The sequence below is a fragment of the Eulemur rufifrons genome, chromosome 30 (genome assembly GCF_041146395.1).
Source record: "Eulemur rufifrons isolate Redbay chromosome 30, OSU_ERuf_1, whole genome shotgun sequence".
Classification (NCBI taxonomy): domain Eukaryota; kingdom Metazoa; phylum Chordata; class Mammalia; order Primates; family Lemuridae; genus Eulemur; species Eulemur rufifrons.
This window is the reverse complement of record NC_091012.1, coordinates 91106472-91124438: the sequence shown is the minus strand read 5'-3', so window position 1 is coordinate 91124438 and position 17967 is coordinate 91106472. Positions and strand designations below refer to the sequence as shown.

At 41.9% G+C, this 17967-nt stretch overlaps 1 protein-coding gene across 2 annotated transcripts; it reads left to right on the top strand.

Annotated features, from left to right (window-relative positions):
• Nucleotides 1-434: 434 nt before the first annotated feature.
• ITGB1BP2 (integrin subunit beta 1 binding protein 2) lies at nucleotides 435-4581 on the top strand. 2 transcript variants are annotated; one of them, XM_069463652.1, is made up of 11 exons: nucleotides 435-613; nucleotides 867-916; nucleotides 1005-1061; nucleotides 1140-1285; nucleotides 2440-2534; nucleotides 2639-2697; nucleotides 2830-2900; nucleotides 3017-3116; nucleotides 3387-3500; nucleotides 3743-3805; nucleotides 4176-4581. In XM_069463652.1, the coding sequence occupies exons 1-11, from the start codon at nucleotides 550-552 to the stop codon at nucleotides 4398-4400; spliced, it is 1044 nt and encodes a 347-aa protein (XP_069319753.1). In that variant the 5' UTR covers nucleotides 435-549; the 3' UTR covers nucleotides 4401-4581. The 2 variants fall into 2 exon arrangements, with proteins under 2 accessions (XP_069319753.1, XP_069319754.1); XM_069463653.1 differs by lacking the exons at nucleotides 867-916; nucleotides 1005-1061; nucleotides 1140-1285.
• The last annotated feature ends 13386 nt before the right edge of the window (nucleotides 4582-17967 follow it).

The following is a 17967-nucleotide window of genomic DNA, read 5'->3' as shown; positions in this document are numbered from 1 at the left end:
TCCTTTATGACCTTTTGATTAAAGTATTAACTAGGCAAACAGGAGGTGGGGGTGAGATGGATACTATGGCTGAAGTGGTTGGCAAGGATCAGTGCTGCTGACACTACATGGCAGTAAGGATGGAGGAAAGCTTTTCCTTTGAAAAGAAAATGGGTTCAACCCTAATTGAGCTGGGGGGGGGGGTGGGTCTCATCTCAAAGTTGGTATTCCTTTCTGAGCAGCTGCTGGTATGTCAGAGGCTTGGAATTGGCATGGTGAATCTAAAACTGTCTCAGCAGCGGTGAGCTGACCTCACCCAAGTTCCAAGCCCTACTCTGCCTGATCCTTCTTCCCTTAGCCTCAGAGCTAAAATGCTCATGAGCTCTTTCCTATTGGCTGGGAAGACCAATTGAAGTTCCCTTGCCCATGTTAGGAGGTGTACGCCTCCTGAACTAAAGATAGAAACAGCTGGCCCTTCCAGGCAGCTAAAAGCCTCCAGACTAATAGGTGTTCCCCATTCGGCAGCCAGACTCCTTGAAATACCCTTTTAGTAATTTTGCAAACGCGTCCATGTCTCTACTCTGCCATAACAAAGGCTGTGGGCAGCACTTTGACCCCAATACCAATCTTTCTGGTGAGTAAATCTTAACGGAGCCAAGGGCTCTGTGGGTGGTGGGTGGTGGTCAGCTGTGAGGCAGTCCGTTTAAGGACCAGGGAAAGAAACTTCGTGTACGTGCCCTAGTTTAGTCTGTGTGATCTTTAACCTTTGCTGATTTTTTTTTTTTTTTACATTTTATGGAAAGAAACCATAAACATAAACCTGGGGAAGAGGTGAGAAATATTTGGTATGGTTATATTTCTTTCCTTGATACTTCTGGTATCCACAGATTCCTGTTGCCATCACCCTGGGGTCCCAATCTTCCATGATGCACTTAAGGTGAGGAGTAGGTGAGGGGGATAGCAAGAGCATTTCCCAAAGTAGATATACCCAGGAAGCTAAGCTGATCTGGGTCTCTTGTTACCAGGGTTGGTCCTGCTGCCGAAAGCGAACTGTAGATTTCTCTGAGTTCTTAAACATCAAGGTAAATCCTTTACTTCCTTGGATTTCTGCCCCAATAGAAGGATTCTGTTCCTAATCTTTATTTCCTTATCTGTACTAGGGCTGTACTATGGGACCACACTGTGCTGAGAAGCTTCCTGAGGCCCCTCAACCTGAGGGCCCTGTTACGAGCAGTTCACTTGAGGAGCAAAAACCTCTGAATGTGATTCCAAAATCAGCAGAGACCTTGCGCCGGGAGAGGCCCAAGTAAAGAGAAGGCCCCTAGGTTTTTCCTACTTTCATGCAGCTTCCTAGAAATGATTACTGGGTCACTGGCATTTGGGAACTAGGGACCTGAGATGTGAGGAGGGCCAGGTGTTCAGGGTTTGAATGTTGTATATCCTGTGCCTTAGGGGAAATTTGTGTCTGGAAATAATGTCCTTTGCTCTAAAGTGGTATGGGATGCTGGAATAGATACTTGAATCAACAGAATAACCCCTCACAAATACATATTTAGGGTATAACACAAGGAGGATTGTTGAGAATGACTTGATTTTCTTTCTTTCTGGGAAAGACCTTTAAGGTAAATGTTATATCAAGAAGAGGATGTATTAACATAAAACTTACCACTTTAACCATTTTTTAAGTGTATAATTTTGTGGCATTAAGTACATTCACATTATTCTGCAACCATCTCCACTATCCATCTCCAAAACTTTTTTGTTTTCCCCAAATGAAGCTCTGTATCTACTAAACACTAACTCCCCGATCTTCTTTCCCCCTAGCCCCTGGTAACCATCATTCTACTTTCTTACCCTATGAACTTCACTATTCTAGCTACTTTATGCAATATTTGTCCTTTTGTGACTGTATTATTTCACTTACTGTCCTCAAGGTTTATCCGTGTTTTAGCATGTGTCAGAATTTCCTTCCTTTTTAAGGCTAAATAATATTCCATTATGTGCATAAATCAGTTTATTTTATTGCTTAGGATTGCTTGTTAACTTTGTAATAAACTCCTTTGTTGCCAATTAGAAAAAAAAAAGAAAAGAAAAGGATGTATTATTGGCAGCCAGGAGGATGCAGAGAATAAATTTTGTGGGAATAATGTGAGCAGCAGAAGAAAGTCATATTAGGTCCACAGTTAGATAAAGAGGAAGAAGAAATGACACAGTTCTGCAGAGAAATGTGGTTAGATTTAGAGCAACTGAGTAGAAGGGCAAGAAGCACTGGTGGTTTCCCCAGGGCTCAGGAATTTGGGATGTCCATAGAGATGAAAATTGGCAATGGGGTTGCTATCCAAATTCTCCAATCTTACCTCACTTTCACCAGACTTCAACTCCATTACCATGGATGGGAGTGCGGGAGTTGGAAATCATGATTGATAGGTCAGAACTAAATCAACCGCCCATAACCCCTAGGTCAGAGTTGCCTCCGAAGCTGCTGCCACTAAATATATCCCAAGCCCTGGAAATGGCATTGGAACAGAAGGAACTAGACCAGGAACCTGGGGCAGGTAGGTGGGTTTTTAGTAGGACAGGCTTACAGACTGGAATTTAGTAGAAGTGGCAATTGGGTAGGGGTAATGGATAGGTTCCTGACTCTGTTTCCCTTGCCCAGGACTTGACAGTAGTGTGATCCGGACTGGTTCCAGCTGCCAGAACCCAGGATGTGATGCTGTGAGTGAGAGTTTTGAGGGGCTGAAGCATGTGGCTGAGCGATGCTACACATGAGAGATGACTGAGTATAGATATGAGGCTGGGGGGAGTATACCTTAGAATTACTTGATTATTTTCCTTTATCCTTCTTAGGTTTACCAAGGCCCTGAGAGTGATGCTACTCCATGTACCTACCACCCAGGAGCACCTCGATTCCATGAGGGGTGAGGGAGGGGACTGAGTGGGATGTGAAATGGGTTTCTCCCAATATTGGTCACAACATGGGAGTGAGGGGGTTGTGGGGGGAGGGAATTCAGTTGAATTATCTTCTTTACCTCAGGATGAAATCTTGGAGCTGTTGTGGCATCCAGACCCTGGATTTTGGGGCATTCCTGGCACAGCCAGGATGCAGAGTTGGTAGACATGACTGGGGGAAGCAGGTAAGCCCCAACTTTCCTGAAATTTTGATTAGAACCCAAGCTTGGAGATAAATTCTCCCTGTACCTCATGGCCAAGCTCCCTATATTCTCCCCTTAGTACGGGCCAAATACGATTCTGCTCCTTGTCTCTCAACAGTCCAGAGGCTTTGAAATATGAGGTAGTGTGTTAATCTTTCTGACACTCTCTGTCTCCTCTGCACATATACCATGAGAATTCCCCTTGGGTTAAGAGTTTATTCTTACCACCTGCATTTCACATCTTCTCTTCAGCTGCCAGCATCTTGCCGCCATGATTGGCACCAGACAGATTCATTAGTAGTGGTGACTGTATATGGCCAGATTCCACTTCCTGCATTCAACTGGGTGAAGGCCAGTCAAACTGAGGTGAGGAATGATCTGATGCTGGATGGGAGGATAGTGAATTGGGTGATATTATAATTGTACAGGCACAGTTGTTGTATGTAGTTAACCTGTAAGCTCCCTAGTCCCCTAAGAGGTAGAGAGAGCTAGCTGTTAAGTCAGGGTTATCTGGCTGGCCTGTGGATCACACCTCTGACCTGGTTCTCTGTCATGACTTGTTCTGACCATCTGGGATTATTACTACCCCTGTAATTCTTTTCTCTCAGCTTCATATCCACATTGTCTTTGATGGTAACCGTGTGTTCCAAGCACAGATGAAGCTCTGGGGGGTAAGTGAATAGAAAGGGGGACAGGAGGGGGAGGCAGATGGGATGAAAGAAGGGCCAGACTGGAATGAATAGAGGGTGTCTTGAGGGAAAGAGTTCTAGTGGGAAAGTGGAGGTTTTCTCTTCATTTGCTTTCATATTCTTTCTCTCCCCCTCCCTCTCTCCCCTTCCCCTCCCTCCTCTCTCTCTCCCACTCTCATTTCTTTTCCCTCTCTCCCCCTTATTATATTGTCTTATTCCTCCCTTATCTTTTTTCCTACCTTAAATTTAAAAATTTTTCTCTCTCTCATTCATCACCACCTCACCTTGACCTAAATCCTTTTGATTTCTTCATTCTCTCTTTTGTGTTCCTCTATCTTTCCCTCCTCCTCAGGTCATAGACGTGGAGCAGAGCTCTGTCTCCTTGATGCCATCTCGGGTTGAGATCTCTCTGGTCAAGGCTGACCCAGGATCCTGGGCCCAGCTGGAGCACCCCGATGCACTAGCTGAGAAGGCTAGGGCAGGGGTTGTGTTAGAGATGGATGAGGAAGAATCTGAGGATTCAGATGATCTGAGCTGGACAGAGGAGGAGGAAGAGGAGGAAGCGATGGGGGAATAGTGACACCAGACAGTTGAGTGTCTAGGTAGGACCTAAATGACTCCCTTAGAATCCCAGAGACCAGAATATGGTTGGCCATGTGGTGTCATTGAGCAGCAGAAGGCTGAAAGAGGGGAGAACAAAACTGTCCAAACCATGCTGTTTTTTTTCCCTTAAATAAATCTTGTATTCTGCAGTTTCACATAGTGTGATTCTCTCACCTCACTAAGATCGTATTTATTGACCCCATTTTTCTGTGTGTGTTTGACACACGTGTGAAAACAAGCACATGCACATTCAATCTATTCTTCACAACCACCAGGTATTTATTGAGTACTTCCTATGTGCCCAGTTATGTGTTAGGTGGTTTAGAGCTATCTGAGAAACAGAAGACTCATTTCTCTCAGGAAAAATTATAGTCTGGGTGACAAGTCAAGGATAATCCACAAGAAATAATAATAAACATTATCAGGTAGTTTAACTGAGTACTAAATTGTGCAGTACAGTTTTTAAGAGCTGTAGGAGTTGAAAGAATGGGAAGGTTAATGTGGACTATAGTAAAAAGGGAAGGTTTCATAGAATAAGTACATTTTGTTTTATAGCTTTCTTGAGATACAGTTCACATACCACACAATTTATCCATTTAAAGTATAAAGTTTAGTGCTATTTTTAATATAACCTCACAGAGTTACACAACCACAATCAATTTAAGGACATTGTTATCACTTCACAAAGAAACCCTGTACCCATTAGCAGTCATTCTCACTTTCCCCCCAAATGCATAGCCCTAGGCAACCACTAATCTACTTTCTGCTATTACGAATTTACCTATTCTGGACATTTCACATAAATGTAATCATAGAATATGTGGTCTTTTGTGACTGGCTTCTATCACTTAGCATAACATTTTTGAAGTTCATCCATGTATATATCAGCATATATCAGTGCTTCACTCCTTTTTATAGCTGAATAATCCATTGTGTGGATATACCACATTATGTTTATTCATCAGTTGAGGGACATTTGGGTTGGGACCTTTGGCTATTCTGAATAATGCCACTATAAACATTTGTTTGCAATGTTTTTTTGTTTGTTTGTTTTACTATGGCCATCCTAGTGAGTATGAAGTGAATTCTCAATGTGGTTTTGATTTGCATTTCCTAACGGCAAATAATGTTGAGCATCTCACTGGCCATTTGTGTACCTTACTTGGAGAAATGTCTGTTCAAATCCTTTGTCTATGTGTTAATCGGGTTATTTGTCTTTTTATTGTTGAGTTGTAAGAGTTCTTTATATATTCTAGAGACAAGTCCCTTATCAGATGTCTGACTTACAAATATCTTCTTCCATTTTGTGGGTTGTCTTTCCACTTCCTTTGGGTGTCCTTTGATACACAAAAGTTTAATTTTGTTTGTTTATTTATTTTTGAGACAGAGTCTCACTCTGTTGCCTGGGCTAGAGTGCAGTGGCATCAGCCTAGCTCACAGCAACCTCAAACTCCTGGGTTCAGGCAATCCTCCTGCCTTAGCCTCCTTAGTGGCTGGGACTACAGACATGCGCCACCATGCCGGGCTAATTTCTTTCTATTTTCAATAGAGATGGGGTCTTGCTCTTACTCAGGCTGGTCTCGAACTCCTGAGCTCAAGCCATCCTCCCACCTCGGCCTCCCAGAGTGCTAGGATTACAGGTGTGAGCCACCACACCCAGCCAAAAGTTTAATTTTGATGAAGTACAATTTGTCTGTTTTTTTCTTTGGTTGCTTATGCTTTTGGTGTCATATCCAAGAAACCATAAACTAATCCAAGGTCATGAAGATTTGCCCCATGTTTTCTTCTAAGTGTTTTGTGGTTTTAGCTTTTACATTAGGTCTTTGATCCATTTTGAGTTAATTTTTGTATGTGGTGTGGGGTAGGGGTCCAACCTTATGCTTTTGCATGTGAATGTCCAGTTGTCCTAACACCCTTTGTTGAAAAGACTATTCTTTCCCCATTGAATTGCCTTGGTACCCTAGTTGAAAATTAACTAACCATAAATGTGAGGGTTAAGAAGTATAGCTGACCCTTGGAACAATGTGGGGCTGGGGCACCAAACCCCTAGTTGAAAAATCCATGTAGAACCTTTGACTCGCCAAAAACTTAAGTACTAATAGCCTACTGTTGACCGGAAGCTTTACTGATAAAATAAACAGTTAACACATATTTTGTATGCTATATGTATTATATGCTGCATTCTTACAATCAAGTAAGCTAGAGAAAAGAAAATGTTATTAAGAAAATCTTAATCTTCCTTATTGAAGAGAAAATATATTTACTATTTATGAAGTAGAAGTGGGTCATTATAAAGGTCTTCATCCTTGTCATCTTCACATTGAGTAGGCTGTGAAGGAGAAAGATGAGGAGGGATTTGTCTTGTTGTCTCATGGGTGGCAGAGGCAGAGAAAATCTGCATATAAGTGGACCCACACATTCAAATGCTTGTTGTTCAGGGTTAGCTGTATATTTTGAATGAAAATTTGAAAAATGAGAAATTTGGTTGGGAATGGAAGAGTACGGAGAGCCATACTGAGGCAGAGATGTTTTATTTTACTTTTTGTATTTTATTTTAAATCCCCAAAGTAGTACATTGTCATTGTAAAAAAAAATCTCAGTGGAGAAGTATGTAGAGTAAAAAGGAAATATTTCTTTTCAGACTCCCTCCAAAGTTAGTCCCTTTGCTGTTTGTAACCACTGCTAACATATCTGAGGTTATGTTTAAGGGAGAAAAAGGAAAAGTTAAATGGAGTATGACTAGATTGAGAGGAGCCTAAAATTCTAGGTCAAGGATTTTGAACATGATTTAAAAGAGAGTTAAAAAGGCATTACAGGCCTTTTCTTTTTAAATGTAAATTCTTAATCGGAGGACTGATCTCTATTTTGAGTATCCTTTGAGGCAGATTTATTCCCTCAACAGAGTGGGAGATTCAAACTCCAAGAAACATCGAACAAGGAAGCTCACCAAACCTCAGATAATCTCAAGTTTTTTCATAGTGCCCTTTGCTCTCAGTTCAGATTCAAGGAGCATAGGGTCTCATTGGGAACTTGAAGTAAAATGAGGTGGGGGAAATGGACATGGGCGGCAAAGGCGAGGGATTACAACATAGCATGGCTCATAATTTGGAAGTTGAGGCAAGATTAGGGGATATTAGGGAACACACCCAAGGATATGACTTTTACCTCACATATGTTTTATCAGAGGTAAAGGGGCTTCCTGGACCTCCAGGATATTTAGTAATTCTGGCTCTGCTCTATGCTGTAATTCTATGGATTTGAAGTACACATAAACTTTCCCCTTTGAACTGAACCCTTCAGAGTCTTTTTAACTCTGGTGGCAGTTTACTCTTTTTTTTTTTTGTTTTGTTTTTTGAGACAGGGTCTCCCTCTGTCGCCTAGGCTAGAGTGCAGTGGCCTCATCACAGCACACTGCAACCTCAAACTCCTGGGCTTAAGCAGTCCTCCTGCCTCATCCTCCCAAATAGCTGGGACTACAGGCGTGCACGCCATCATGCCTAGCTAATTTTTCTATTTTTTGTAGAGATAAGGTCTCGCTATGTTGCTCAGGCTGTTCTCTAACTCCAGGCCTCAAGCGATCCTCCTGCCTCGGCCTCCCAGAGTGCTAGGATTACAGGTGTGAGCAACCACGCCTGGCCAAGTTTACCTTTTTTTTTTTTTTTTGAGACAGAGTCTTGCTCTGTTGCCCAGGCTAGAGTTCCGTGGCATCAGCCTAGCTCACAGCAACCTCAAACTCCTGGGCTCGATCCTCCTGCCTCAGCCTCCCGAGTAGCTGGGACTACAGGCATGTGCCACCATGCCCGGCTAATTTGTATATATATATATTTTTTTTTTAGTTGTCCAGCTAATTTCTTTCTTTCTTTTTTTTTTTTTTTTTAGTAGAGACGGGGGTCTTGCTCTTGCTCAGGCTGGTCTCGAACTCCTGAGCTCAAGCAATCCTCCTGCCTCGGCCTCCCAAAGTGCTAGGATTACAGGCATGAGCCACCATGCCCGGCCCCAAGTGTAGTCTTAATGTCATTTTTCCATGAGGGACATGGGCTTTGATGACATTTTTTAAAAAATTGGATAATAAGAGAAAGAACTCCTAAAAAAATTTTAGAGGTAAAATGTATATAGAAAGGTACATAAAGTACATTAATCTTAAACTTACAACTTTTTCCTATCTTATCAAAATTAGGGGACCAGCAACTGTCCAGAAATCCTGAAGAGAACAGAGGTGAGGAATCAAAAAGTTAAAGTAATCCTTATTGTATATACAAAATTTCAAATTCACAGCATTAATAAAGTAAGGTGCTAGTTCATTTTACATAGCCAAAAGCTAAAATGTAAGAAATTTTCAAGCAGGTGTATAACATGAATAACAGCTATAGCCATAGCTACCATTTCTGATACAAACTAACTGTGCTAGGCACTAAGCTAAGTACTTTGTACACATTATCTCATTTAATCGCCTACTTCCCACTGTCAAATCTATATATTTGTTCTCATTAGAACAAATCATCTCCCTACATCATTTTACACTTCTCATTTCTTCTCACTGTGTGTTGGATCCTATTCCCTCACACTTTTCTCAGAAACTTTACACTATTAATTATCCCTTCTCTCTCCTGTTTATTCAACCTTTCCATTATTGGGATATTTTTATTGACATTTAAACTGCTCAAGTCTCTCCAATCTTATAAAAACAATTTCCTTCGAGTTCACATACCTCTCCAGGTACCACTTAACTCCTTTCTCTCCTTTAGAGCCAAACTTCTTGAAATAACTGTATTCTTTTTCCTTTTCTTTCTTCCTACTCTTTTTGTAACACACTCTAATCTGACTTCCAACCCCCTCAATCTGTGGTGATATGGTCACCATTGACTACCAAATCACTAAATCCAGTGGATACTTTTAGTCCTCATCTTGACCTCTCAAGCAAAATTTGACACTCATGGCTGGGTGTGGTGGCTCCCGTCTGTAATCCCAGCACTTTTGGAGGCTAAGGCAGGAGGGTCGATTGAGGCCAGGAGTTCAAGAGCAGCCTGGGCAATATAGCAAGACCCTTTCTCTAAAAAAAAAAAATACAAAAATTAGCTGGGCATGGTGGCACACGCCTGTATTCCCAGCTACTTGGGAAGCTGAGGCAGGAGGATCGCTTGAGTCCAGGCATTTGAGGTTGAAGTGAAGTATGATGATGCCACTGCATTCTACTCTGGGCAATAGAGTGAGACCCTGTTTCAAAAAAATATTTTTTTGACACTCATGATTGTTTCCTCCTTGAAATATTAATACATACATACATTGGCTTCTGTGACCATTATTCCTCTTTGTTGTCCTACTTCTCTGGCCATTCCTTTTGGTCTCCTTTGCAGGCTTCTCCTTTTCTACCTGGCCAGTCAGTGATGAAGTTCCTCAGAATTCAGTTCTAGGCTTGCTCTATTCTCATATAACTCTCTTCTAGACACTCTCAATTATACCCATGACTTCAAATACCACCCACATGCAGATGACTCACACATTTTAATCTCTAGGCTATATATTTCCTCTGAGGCCTAGATCTAGTAAGTACCATATAAGTGTTTGCTATTATTACTGTTGCTACTATTCTTTCTCTTCACCAAAAGGTTTTACCTCAGCCTGTTAGGAAAGATGGGGTGGCTTTTCTTTTTTATTTTTTTAAGGGATGGAGGACATATCTCCAATATCCAATTTTACAGTGTTTCGATAAGAAAATAGGATTTTCTTGACACTCAGGCCTTGCTACTCTCTAAAATAATAACATATTTACCATACAATTGCATCAGCTTCAGAATTTAGGGAAACTATATTCACCTGCTGAGGGAGTACAGGTTTCCTGTGAAGAATGCCACTGTGCTAGGCACTTCTACCGACATTATTTTTCTTAATCCTTGTATCTGCTCTGTGAGATAGGTATTATTAAGCCAATTTCTTATAGATGAGGAAACTAAGGCTCAAAGAAGAAAATAGCTCGATTGAGGTCACACAGCTACTGATTAAAAACCTCAGTCATTGTTAAGAGCCATCCTAGAGCCATTTGAAAATATTCCAAACCTAAGGACCCAACAGAGATCTAAGAAGAGGAGCTTGACATCACCCCCCTCTGGCCTGTCAGAGTCCCTTTGACAAGACTGACTGGGGGCTGGGGAGGCTCCTGGTTGATCAGTGATATCTTACATTGATATCAGGCTTTTCCAAACCAATTTTACATCTCTGATCACCTGATCTCTAACCTCTCGGCAAGACCCCCTAGGTACTCCACCTATCATTTCATCCAGATCAAGTAATTATCTTCCAGTTACACTAGATTGCTCCCCGACACCACACACCATGGGCAGCCACTTTGGCATCACTGTCTCTGGGACCCCTGCCTCCACTGTCTTCTTCCTTTCTGTTCCCAAAGTCCAAGAACATTGCTAGAGGGAGAACCAAGTAGACAAATATAAATTCATGCTGTCCAGTTTCATCTTGGCCCTTGCAGCTGCTCAGCAACCCTTTTATTTGTCTCATACATTCCCTGGCAGTCTCCCACAGAAGCTGTTGCAGACCTTCTCCTTAAATTCCAGCTCCTCCTGTTCCACTCCTTCAGACTAATATATACACTTTCATCAGATGTCTGAGAATTCAATAACATTGTTTAAAACTTTTTTGTGGGGAATTTATAACATATATAAAAGTAGACAATACTATAATGATTCCCCATTTACCAGTTTCAACTAGTATCAACTCTTGGGCAATCTTGTTTCACGTATATCCCCATCCACTTTATCCCTCCTATATTATGTTGGAGTAAACCTCAGACATTATATCATTCCATACCTAAATATTTCAGTCTGTATCTCCAAAAGGTAAGGATCCCTTTTTAAAAAATCGTAATTGTAATACCATTAGCACACATAAAATAAACAATGATGCCTAAATATCATCAGATACCAAGTCAGTATTTAAATTTCTAATAGTTTCAAAAAAAATTGTTACAGCTTTTTTGTTTGAATCGGTATCCAAATAAAGTCTACACATTGTGATTTGTGGGTATGTATTATATGTCACTTGTAAACTAAAGGTTCCCCTTATCTCTTTTTTTCCTTGAAAAAAATTTTCTTTTTTTTTTTTTTTTTTGAGACAGAGTCTCACTCTGTTGCCCAGGCTAGAGTGAGTGCCGTGGCGTCAGCCTAGCTCACAGCAACCTCAAACTCCTGAGCTCAAGCGATCCTCCTGTCTCAGCCTCCCGAGTAGCTGGGACTACAGGCATGCACCACCATGCCCGGCTAATTTTTTCTATATATATTTTTAGCTGTCCATATAATTTCTTTCTATTTTTAGTAGAGATGGGGTCTCACTCTTGCTCAGGCTGGTCTCGAACTCCTGAGCTCAAACGATCCGCCCACCTCGGCCTCCCAGAGTGCTAGGATTACAGGCGTGAGCCACCACGCCCGGCCTGAAAAAAATTTTCTTAAGAGATAAGAGTCTTGCTCTGTTGCCCAGGCTGGAGTGCAGTGACATAATCATAGCTCACTGCAGCCTTAAGCTCCCAGGCTCAAGCAAGCCTCCCACCTCAGCCTCCAAAGTAGCTGGGATTGCAGGCATGTGCCACCATACCTGGCTAATTTTTAAAATTTTTTTGTAGAGATAGGGTCTCACTCAGTTGCCTAGGCTGGTCTCAAACTCCTGGCCTCTGCCTCCTAAAATGCTGGGATTATAGGTGTGAACCACTGCACCTGGCCCCTTGCAATTTCTTTCTTTTTTTTTTTTTTTTTTTTTTTTTTTTTTTTGAGATGGTCTTACTTTGTTGGCCGGGCTAGATCATAGCTCACTGCAACCTTGCAACCTCAGACTCCTGGGCTCAAATGATCCTTCTGCCTCAGCCTCCAGAGTAGCTGAGACTATAGGCACGCACCACCACACCCAGCTAATTTTTCTATTTTTTGTAGAGATGGGGTCTCACTATGTTGCTCAGGCTGGTCTTGAACTCCTGACCTCAAGTGATCCTCTTGCCTCGGCCTCCCAAAGTGCTAGGATTACAGGTGTGAGCCACTATACCTGGCCCCTTGCACTTTTTTTATTGAAGAAATTGCAGTGTTTTTCAGGAGAGTTGCACACAGTCTGGGTTTTGTTGATTGTATCTCCGTTGCTTAGTTTAACGTGTTCCTTTGACCTCTATATGTTGTGTATATATTAATAAAATGAATAACATCTTTATATTGCATCTTTTATATTCATTGTGGTGTTAGGAAATTATCCAGGTGTCCAAGGAAATGGAAGGTGTCTGGCTTGGAGAGTGCACCAGGAAGAAGCTGGGACTTCTTTAACAGGACTCAAACAGATGGTTGGGGTCAAAGCTCAATAAATAGTAACCGAGGTCCAGGCAAGATAGGATGGGTGAGGGGCCATGTAGTTTCAGATTTCCACTAAGCTGGTATGTAGAACAGGACAGGCAAAGAAGTAATTGGGCTGAAGTCAACTGGAAAAGGAGAAGTAGCAGTTCAGGCAGCAGCTGGGATTATTTCTCAGGGGATTACTTGCTATACCCTGTTTTCTAAATATATCTTATTCATTTCCACTTCTGTGCCTTTGCCTAGGATGTTTCCTCTGGTTGGAATATCATCTCTTTTCTCTCCACCTATCCAAGTCCTATTTATCTTTAACAACCCAGTACAAGTTCCTTCTTTTCCATATTTTTGCTTATAGACTCAAAATATTTCTGGAAAGATAAAGATAAACGAAAGATAAATAACATTTATTGCTTTCCCAGGAAGGGAAATGGATGGCTAGAGGGCAAGGCTGGAAGGGAAAAAGATACTGATTTGTTGAAGGAGGGACAATTAATGTATTGAAAGTATGTAATAGGAAGTCTTTGGAAGTAGAAGGAAGGAGACTGGAATTTGTAGTTTGAAGAAAAAGAAGGTCCGCAACAGCTTCTGTGGGAGACTGCCAGGGAATGTATGAGACAAATAAAAGGGTTGCTGAGCAGCTGCAAGGGCCAAGTTGAAACTGGACAGCATGAATTTATATTTGTCTACTTGGTTCTCCCTCTAGCAATGTTCTGGGACTTTGGGAACAGAAAGGAAGAAGACAGTGGAGGCAGGGGTCCCAGAGACAGTGATGCCGAAGTGGCTGCCCATGGTGTGTGGGGTCGGGGAGCAATCTAGTGTAACTGGAAGATAATTACTTGATCTCGATGAAATGAGAGGTGGAGTACCTAGGGGGTCTTGCCGAGAGGTTAGAGATCAGGTGATCAGAGATGTAAAATTGGTTTGGAAAAGCCTGATATCAATGTAAGATATCACTGATCAACCAGGAGCCTCCCCAGCCCCCAGTCAGTCTTGTCAAAGGGACTCTGACAGGCCAGAGGGGGGTGATGTCAAGCTCCTCTTCTTAGATCTCTGTTGGGTCCTTAGGTTTGGGATATTTTCAAATGGCTCTAGGATGGCTCTTAACAATGACTGAGGTTCTTAAGCAGGTAGATTTCATCACTGAAAGTAGATCTTCTGTAAGAGGCATGGTGGGAATAAAAAAATTAAAGAAACTATTTATTGAGTTTTTACTATGATCCAGACACTGTAATAAAGATGTGTGTGTGGTATATGTGTGTATTTTCATTTAATGCTCACCAAAGTATATAAAATGGCATTTTTTGAGACAGACTCTTGCTATGTTGTCTGGGCTACAGTGTAGTGGCATCATCATAGCTCACTGCAATGTAAACTCCTAGGCTCAAGTGATCCTCCTGCCTCACCCTCCCCAGTATCTGGGACTATAGGCACATGCCACCACTCCTGGCTAATTTTTTTGTTGTCTATTTTGTGGAGGTGGAGTCTTGCTATGTTGCTCAGGCTTGTCTTGAACTCCTGGCCTCAAGTAATCCTCCTGCCTTGGCCTCCCAAAGTGCTAGGATTGCAGGCACGAGCAACCGCACCCGGCAAAAAAGCATTATTACTTTTCTTAATAGATGGGGAACCTGAGGTTCAGGGAGGTTATAATGTTTTCTTTAGGTCACACAGCAAGTGTCAGAGCTGGAACTCAAATCCGGGTCTGACTATGAAGCCTGTATTCTTTGTTTGGTGTCCAGCAATACTTTTCCAGCAACCACTTGCCCCACCATTAAATGAATCTTATTTTGCCAATGACAAGAGTCATAAAATTATAAAATGTATTCTCCCACACAAAAGAATTAAAATGTTTTGGTGAGTAAGAGGTTAATTGAGTAGGGTAGAAGAGAAGCTTGGAGGCATTGAAACCAGTTGAAGATGATTGCAGTGGTCCAGGGGAGAAAGATGAGACCCCAGACTAAGTGCGTATGGTAGTAAGAATAGAGGATAGGGGCCGGGCGCAGTGGCTCATACCTGTAATCCTAGCACTCTAGAAGTCTGAGGCAGGAGGATCACTTGAGCTCAGGAGTTTGAGACCAGCCTGAACAAGAGTGAGACCCCATCTCTACTACAAATAGAAAAATTATCCAGGCGTCATGGCTTGCTCCTGTAGTCCCAGCTACTGGGGAGGCTGAGGCAGGAGGATTGCTTGAGCCCAGGAGTCTGAGGTTGCTGTGAAATAGGCTGATGCCACGGCACTCTACTCAGGGCAACAGAGAGAGACTCTTGTCTCAAAAATCCAAAAAAAAAAAAAAAAAATAGAGGATAGGGTAATGGATTTAACAGAGTTCCACACGTAGGAGTGAATGTAATTTGGCCATGCTGGTGTTCTGTGTTTCTTGAACGTATGCAGCTCACTCCTTCCTCAGTGCGTTTGTACTATCCAATCCCCCTACCTGGAATTCTCTTCCTCCAGATCTTTGAATAGCTTGTTCCTTCTTGTCATTCAGGTCTCAGCTCAAATATCACCTGTCATGATAGGGAACCAATTAATTATCTTGAAAACTGGTCAATAAAGGAAATCAAGCATTTATCCTGCCTTTCCTAGATGAACTGGGTAACAAAATAGTAGATGAGAGGACATCTATTTGTAGAATTAGAATATCACCATTTTTCAATCCTCAATAAACAAATAGATATAGGTCGTAAGCATTAACAATTTCTAAGGTCACAAAAAGAGAGAGATCAGGCATTATGTCCATCCTATAGTCACACCAAAAGGACGGAACCTGAGTTTGATTTAATCTTTGGGTCCAGCTGCCAATATGCAGGAAATACAGAATACAGAGGGATGCACAGTATGTATAAAATTATCAGAATCCAGACCAAGAAGCTTTATAGGTAAATTGCTCAAGTTCTTCCACAGATAGGCTGTAAGAAAAAGAAAGGAATATAAGGAGTACCTGTAGATTAAAAGATTCTTAAGACGTCAAATTTAAAGAAAATGAGCAAGACTAGAGTGTCTAAGGATCCATATTTGGTGATAAAACTATTTTGAAAAACCTGCAAGTAAATGATTAATATAAAAGTCAGGATAGTTGGTGGTTAGTTATGGGGGGATAGTTGTGATTGGAACAAGACATATGGAAGGGCTGTTGCCATGGGTGGAGAAGAACTACTTCTTAACCTGAGTAGTGTTTACCTTATTCAGTAAGCCATACATTTGATATATATGGTTTTCTATATCTCTGCTTCATTTTACAATAAAACAATTTTTTTTATTTAAAAAAAATCACCTCTCAAAGAGGCCTTTCTTGACCATCATCACCAAATTAGCACCTCCTGTCCCAGTCACTATCCCATTACCCTATTTGATTTTCCCCACATCCCTTATCAACTGAAGTTTCCTTACATGAGGAGCAATAGTACATAATTGTTAGGGGGCTCCTGCCTCAGCCTCCCAGAGTGTTAAGATTACAGGCGTGAGCCACCACGCCCAGCCCAGAACATAATTGTTAAGAAGACAAACTATAACAGGCTGTCTGGGGTCAAATCTTGCCTTCTCTACTTACTAGCTATATGACCTTCAATTACTTAAGAGCTATATGCTTCAGTTTCTCCATCTGTAAAATGGGGATAATAATAGTGCTTATATCATAGGACCATTAAGAATATTAAATAAATTAACATATCTAAAGCCCTTAGCAGAGTGCCTGGTACAGAGTAAGCATTATTAAAATGTTAGGAATTTTATTGTATAATTACTTGTCAACTTGTACATTATTTCTCTATTTCACTAGAATATCAGTTTATCTTACACGTCTACTTTTTTATGTTTTTTGAGACAGGGTCTTACTCTATTGCCTGGACTAGAGTGCAGTGGCATCATCATAGCTCACTGCAACCTCATTCCTAGGCTCAAATGATCCTCCTGCCTCAGCCTCCCAAGTAGCTGGGACTACAGGCACATGGCTAATTTCCACCATGCCTGGCTAGTTTTAAAAACTTTATGTAGAGACAAGGTCTCGCTATGTTGCCCAAGTTGGTCTCAAACTCTTGGCCTCAAGGGTTCTTCCCTCCTTTGCCTCCCAAAGTGCCGCAATTAAAGGCATGAGCCACCACGCCTGGCCTTATAAGTCTTTTTTTTTTTTTTTTTTTTTTTTGAGACAGAGTCTCACTCTGTTGCCCAGGCTAGAGTGAGTGCCGTGGCGTCAGCCTAGCTCACAGCAACCTCAAACTCCTGAGCTCAAGCGATCCTCCTGTCTCAGCCTCCCGAGTAGCTGGGACTACAGGCATGCACCACCATGCCCGGCTAATTTTTTCTATATATATTTTTAGCTGTCCATATAATTTCTTTCTATTTTTAGTAGAGATGGGGTCTCGCTCTTGCTCAGGCTGGTCTCGAACTCCTGAGCTCAAACGATCCGCCCACCTCGGCCTCCCAGAGTGCTAGGATTACAGGCGTGAGCCACCGCGCCCGGCCTGGCCTTATAAGTCTTAGTGCATTATTCCTAGCAACTAAAATTTCCTAGCACATATATAATGTGTAATCAATAACTATTTGTTGAATATAGTGCCTCAATTGCAGTGAGACATGTAAAATATTTTTTTAAAAGATGAAGAAAACTCTAGACTAGATTTTTTCTGATGGGGAAGGAGGGGAATAAGATGACTCCAAGGCTTCAAGCTTAAGTAACAAGTAGAAGGGTAGTGATTTTAATACAAATAGGAAAACCTTGTCAGGTCTGGTGGCTCACACCTGTAATCCCAGCAATTTGGGAGGCTGAGGTGGGAGGATCACTTGAGGTCAGGAGTTCAAGACTGGCCTGGGCAACATAGCAGTATCCCCATTTCTACAAAAAATAATTTTAAAAAAATTAGCTGGTGCCAAGCGTGGTGGCTCACACCTGTAATCCTAGCACTCTGGGAGGCCGAGGCCGGAGGATCGCTTGAGTTCAGGAGTTTGAGACCAGCCCCAGAAACAGCAAGACCCCCCCCCATCTCTACTAAAAATAGAAAGAAATTAGCCAGGCAACTAAAAATATAAAAAATTAGCTGCCTGTAGTCCCAGCTACTTGGGAGGCTGAGGCAGGAGGATCGCTTGAGCCCAGGAGTTTGAGGTTGCTGTGAGCTAGGCTGTCGCCACAGCACTCTAGCCCCGGCAACAGAGTGAGACTCTATCTTCAAAAAATAAAATAAAATAGGCCGGGCGCGGTGGCTCACGCCTGTAAT

Bases quoted from the DNA above. Each gene is read 5' to 3' on its own strand.
- ITGB1BP2 (XM_069463652.1), top strand. From the start codon at position 550: ATGTCTCTACTCTGCCATAACAAAGGCTGTGGGCAGCACTTTGACCCC. The intron at 917-1,004 runs GTGAGGAGTAGG...TCTTGTTACCAG, and splicing joins TCTTCCATGATGCACTTAAG to GGTTGGTCCTGCTGCCGAAA. The intron at 1,286-2,439 runs GTAAAGAGAAGG...CATAACCCCTAG, and splicing joins TTGCGCCGGGAGAGGCCCAA to GTCAGAGTTGCCTCCGAAGC.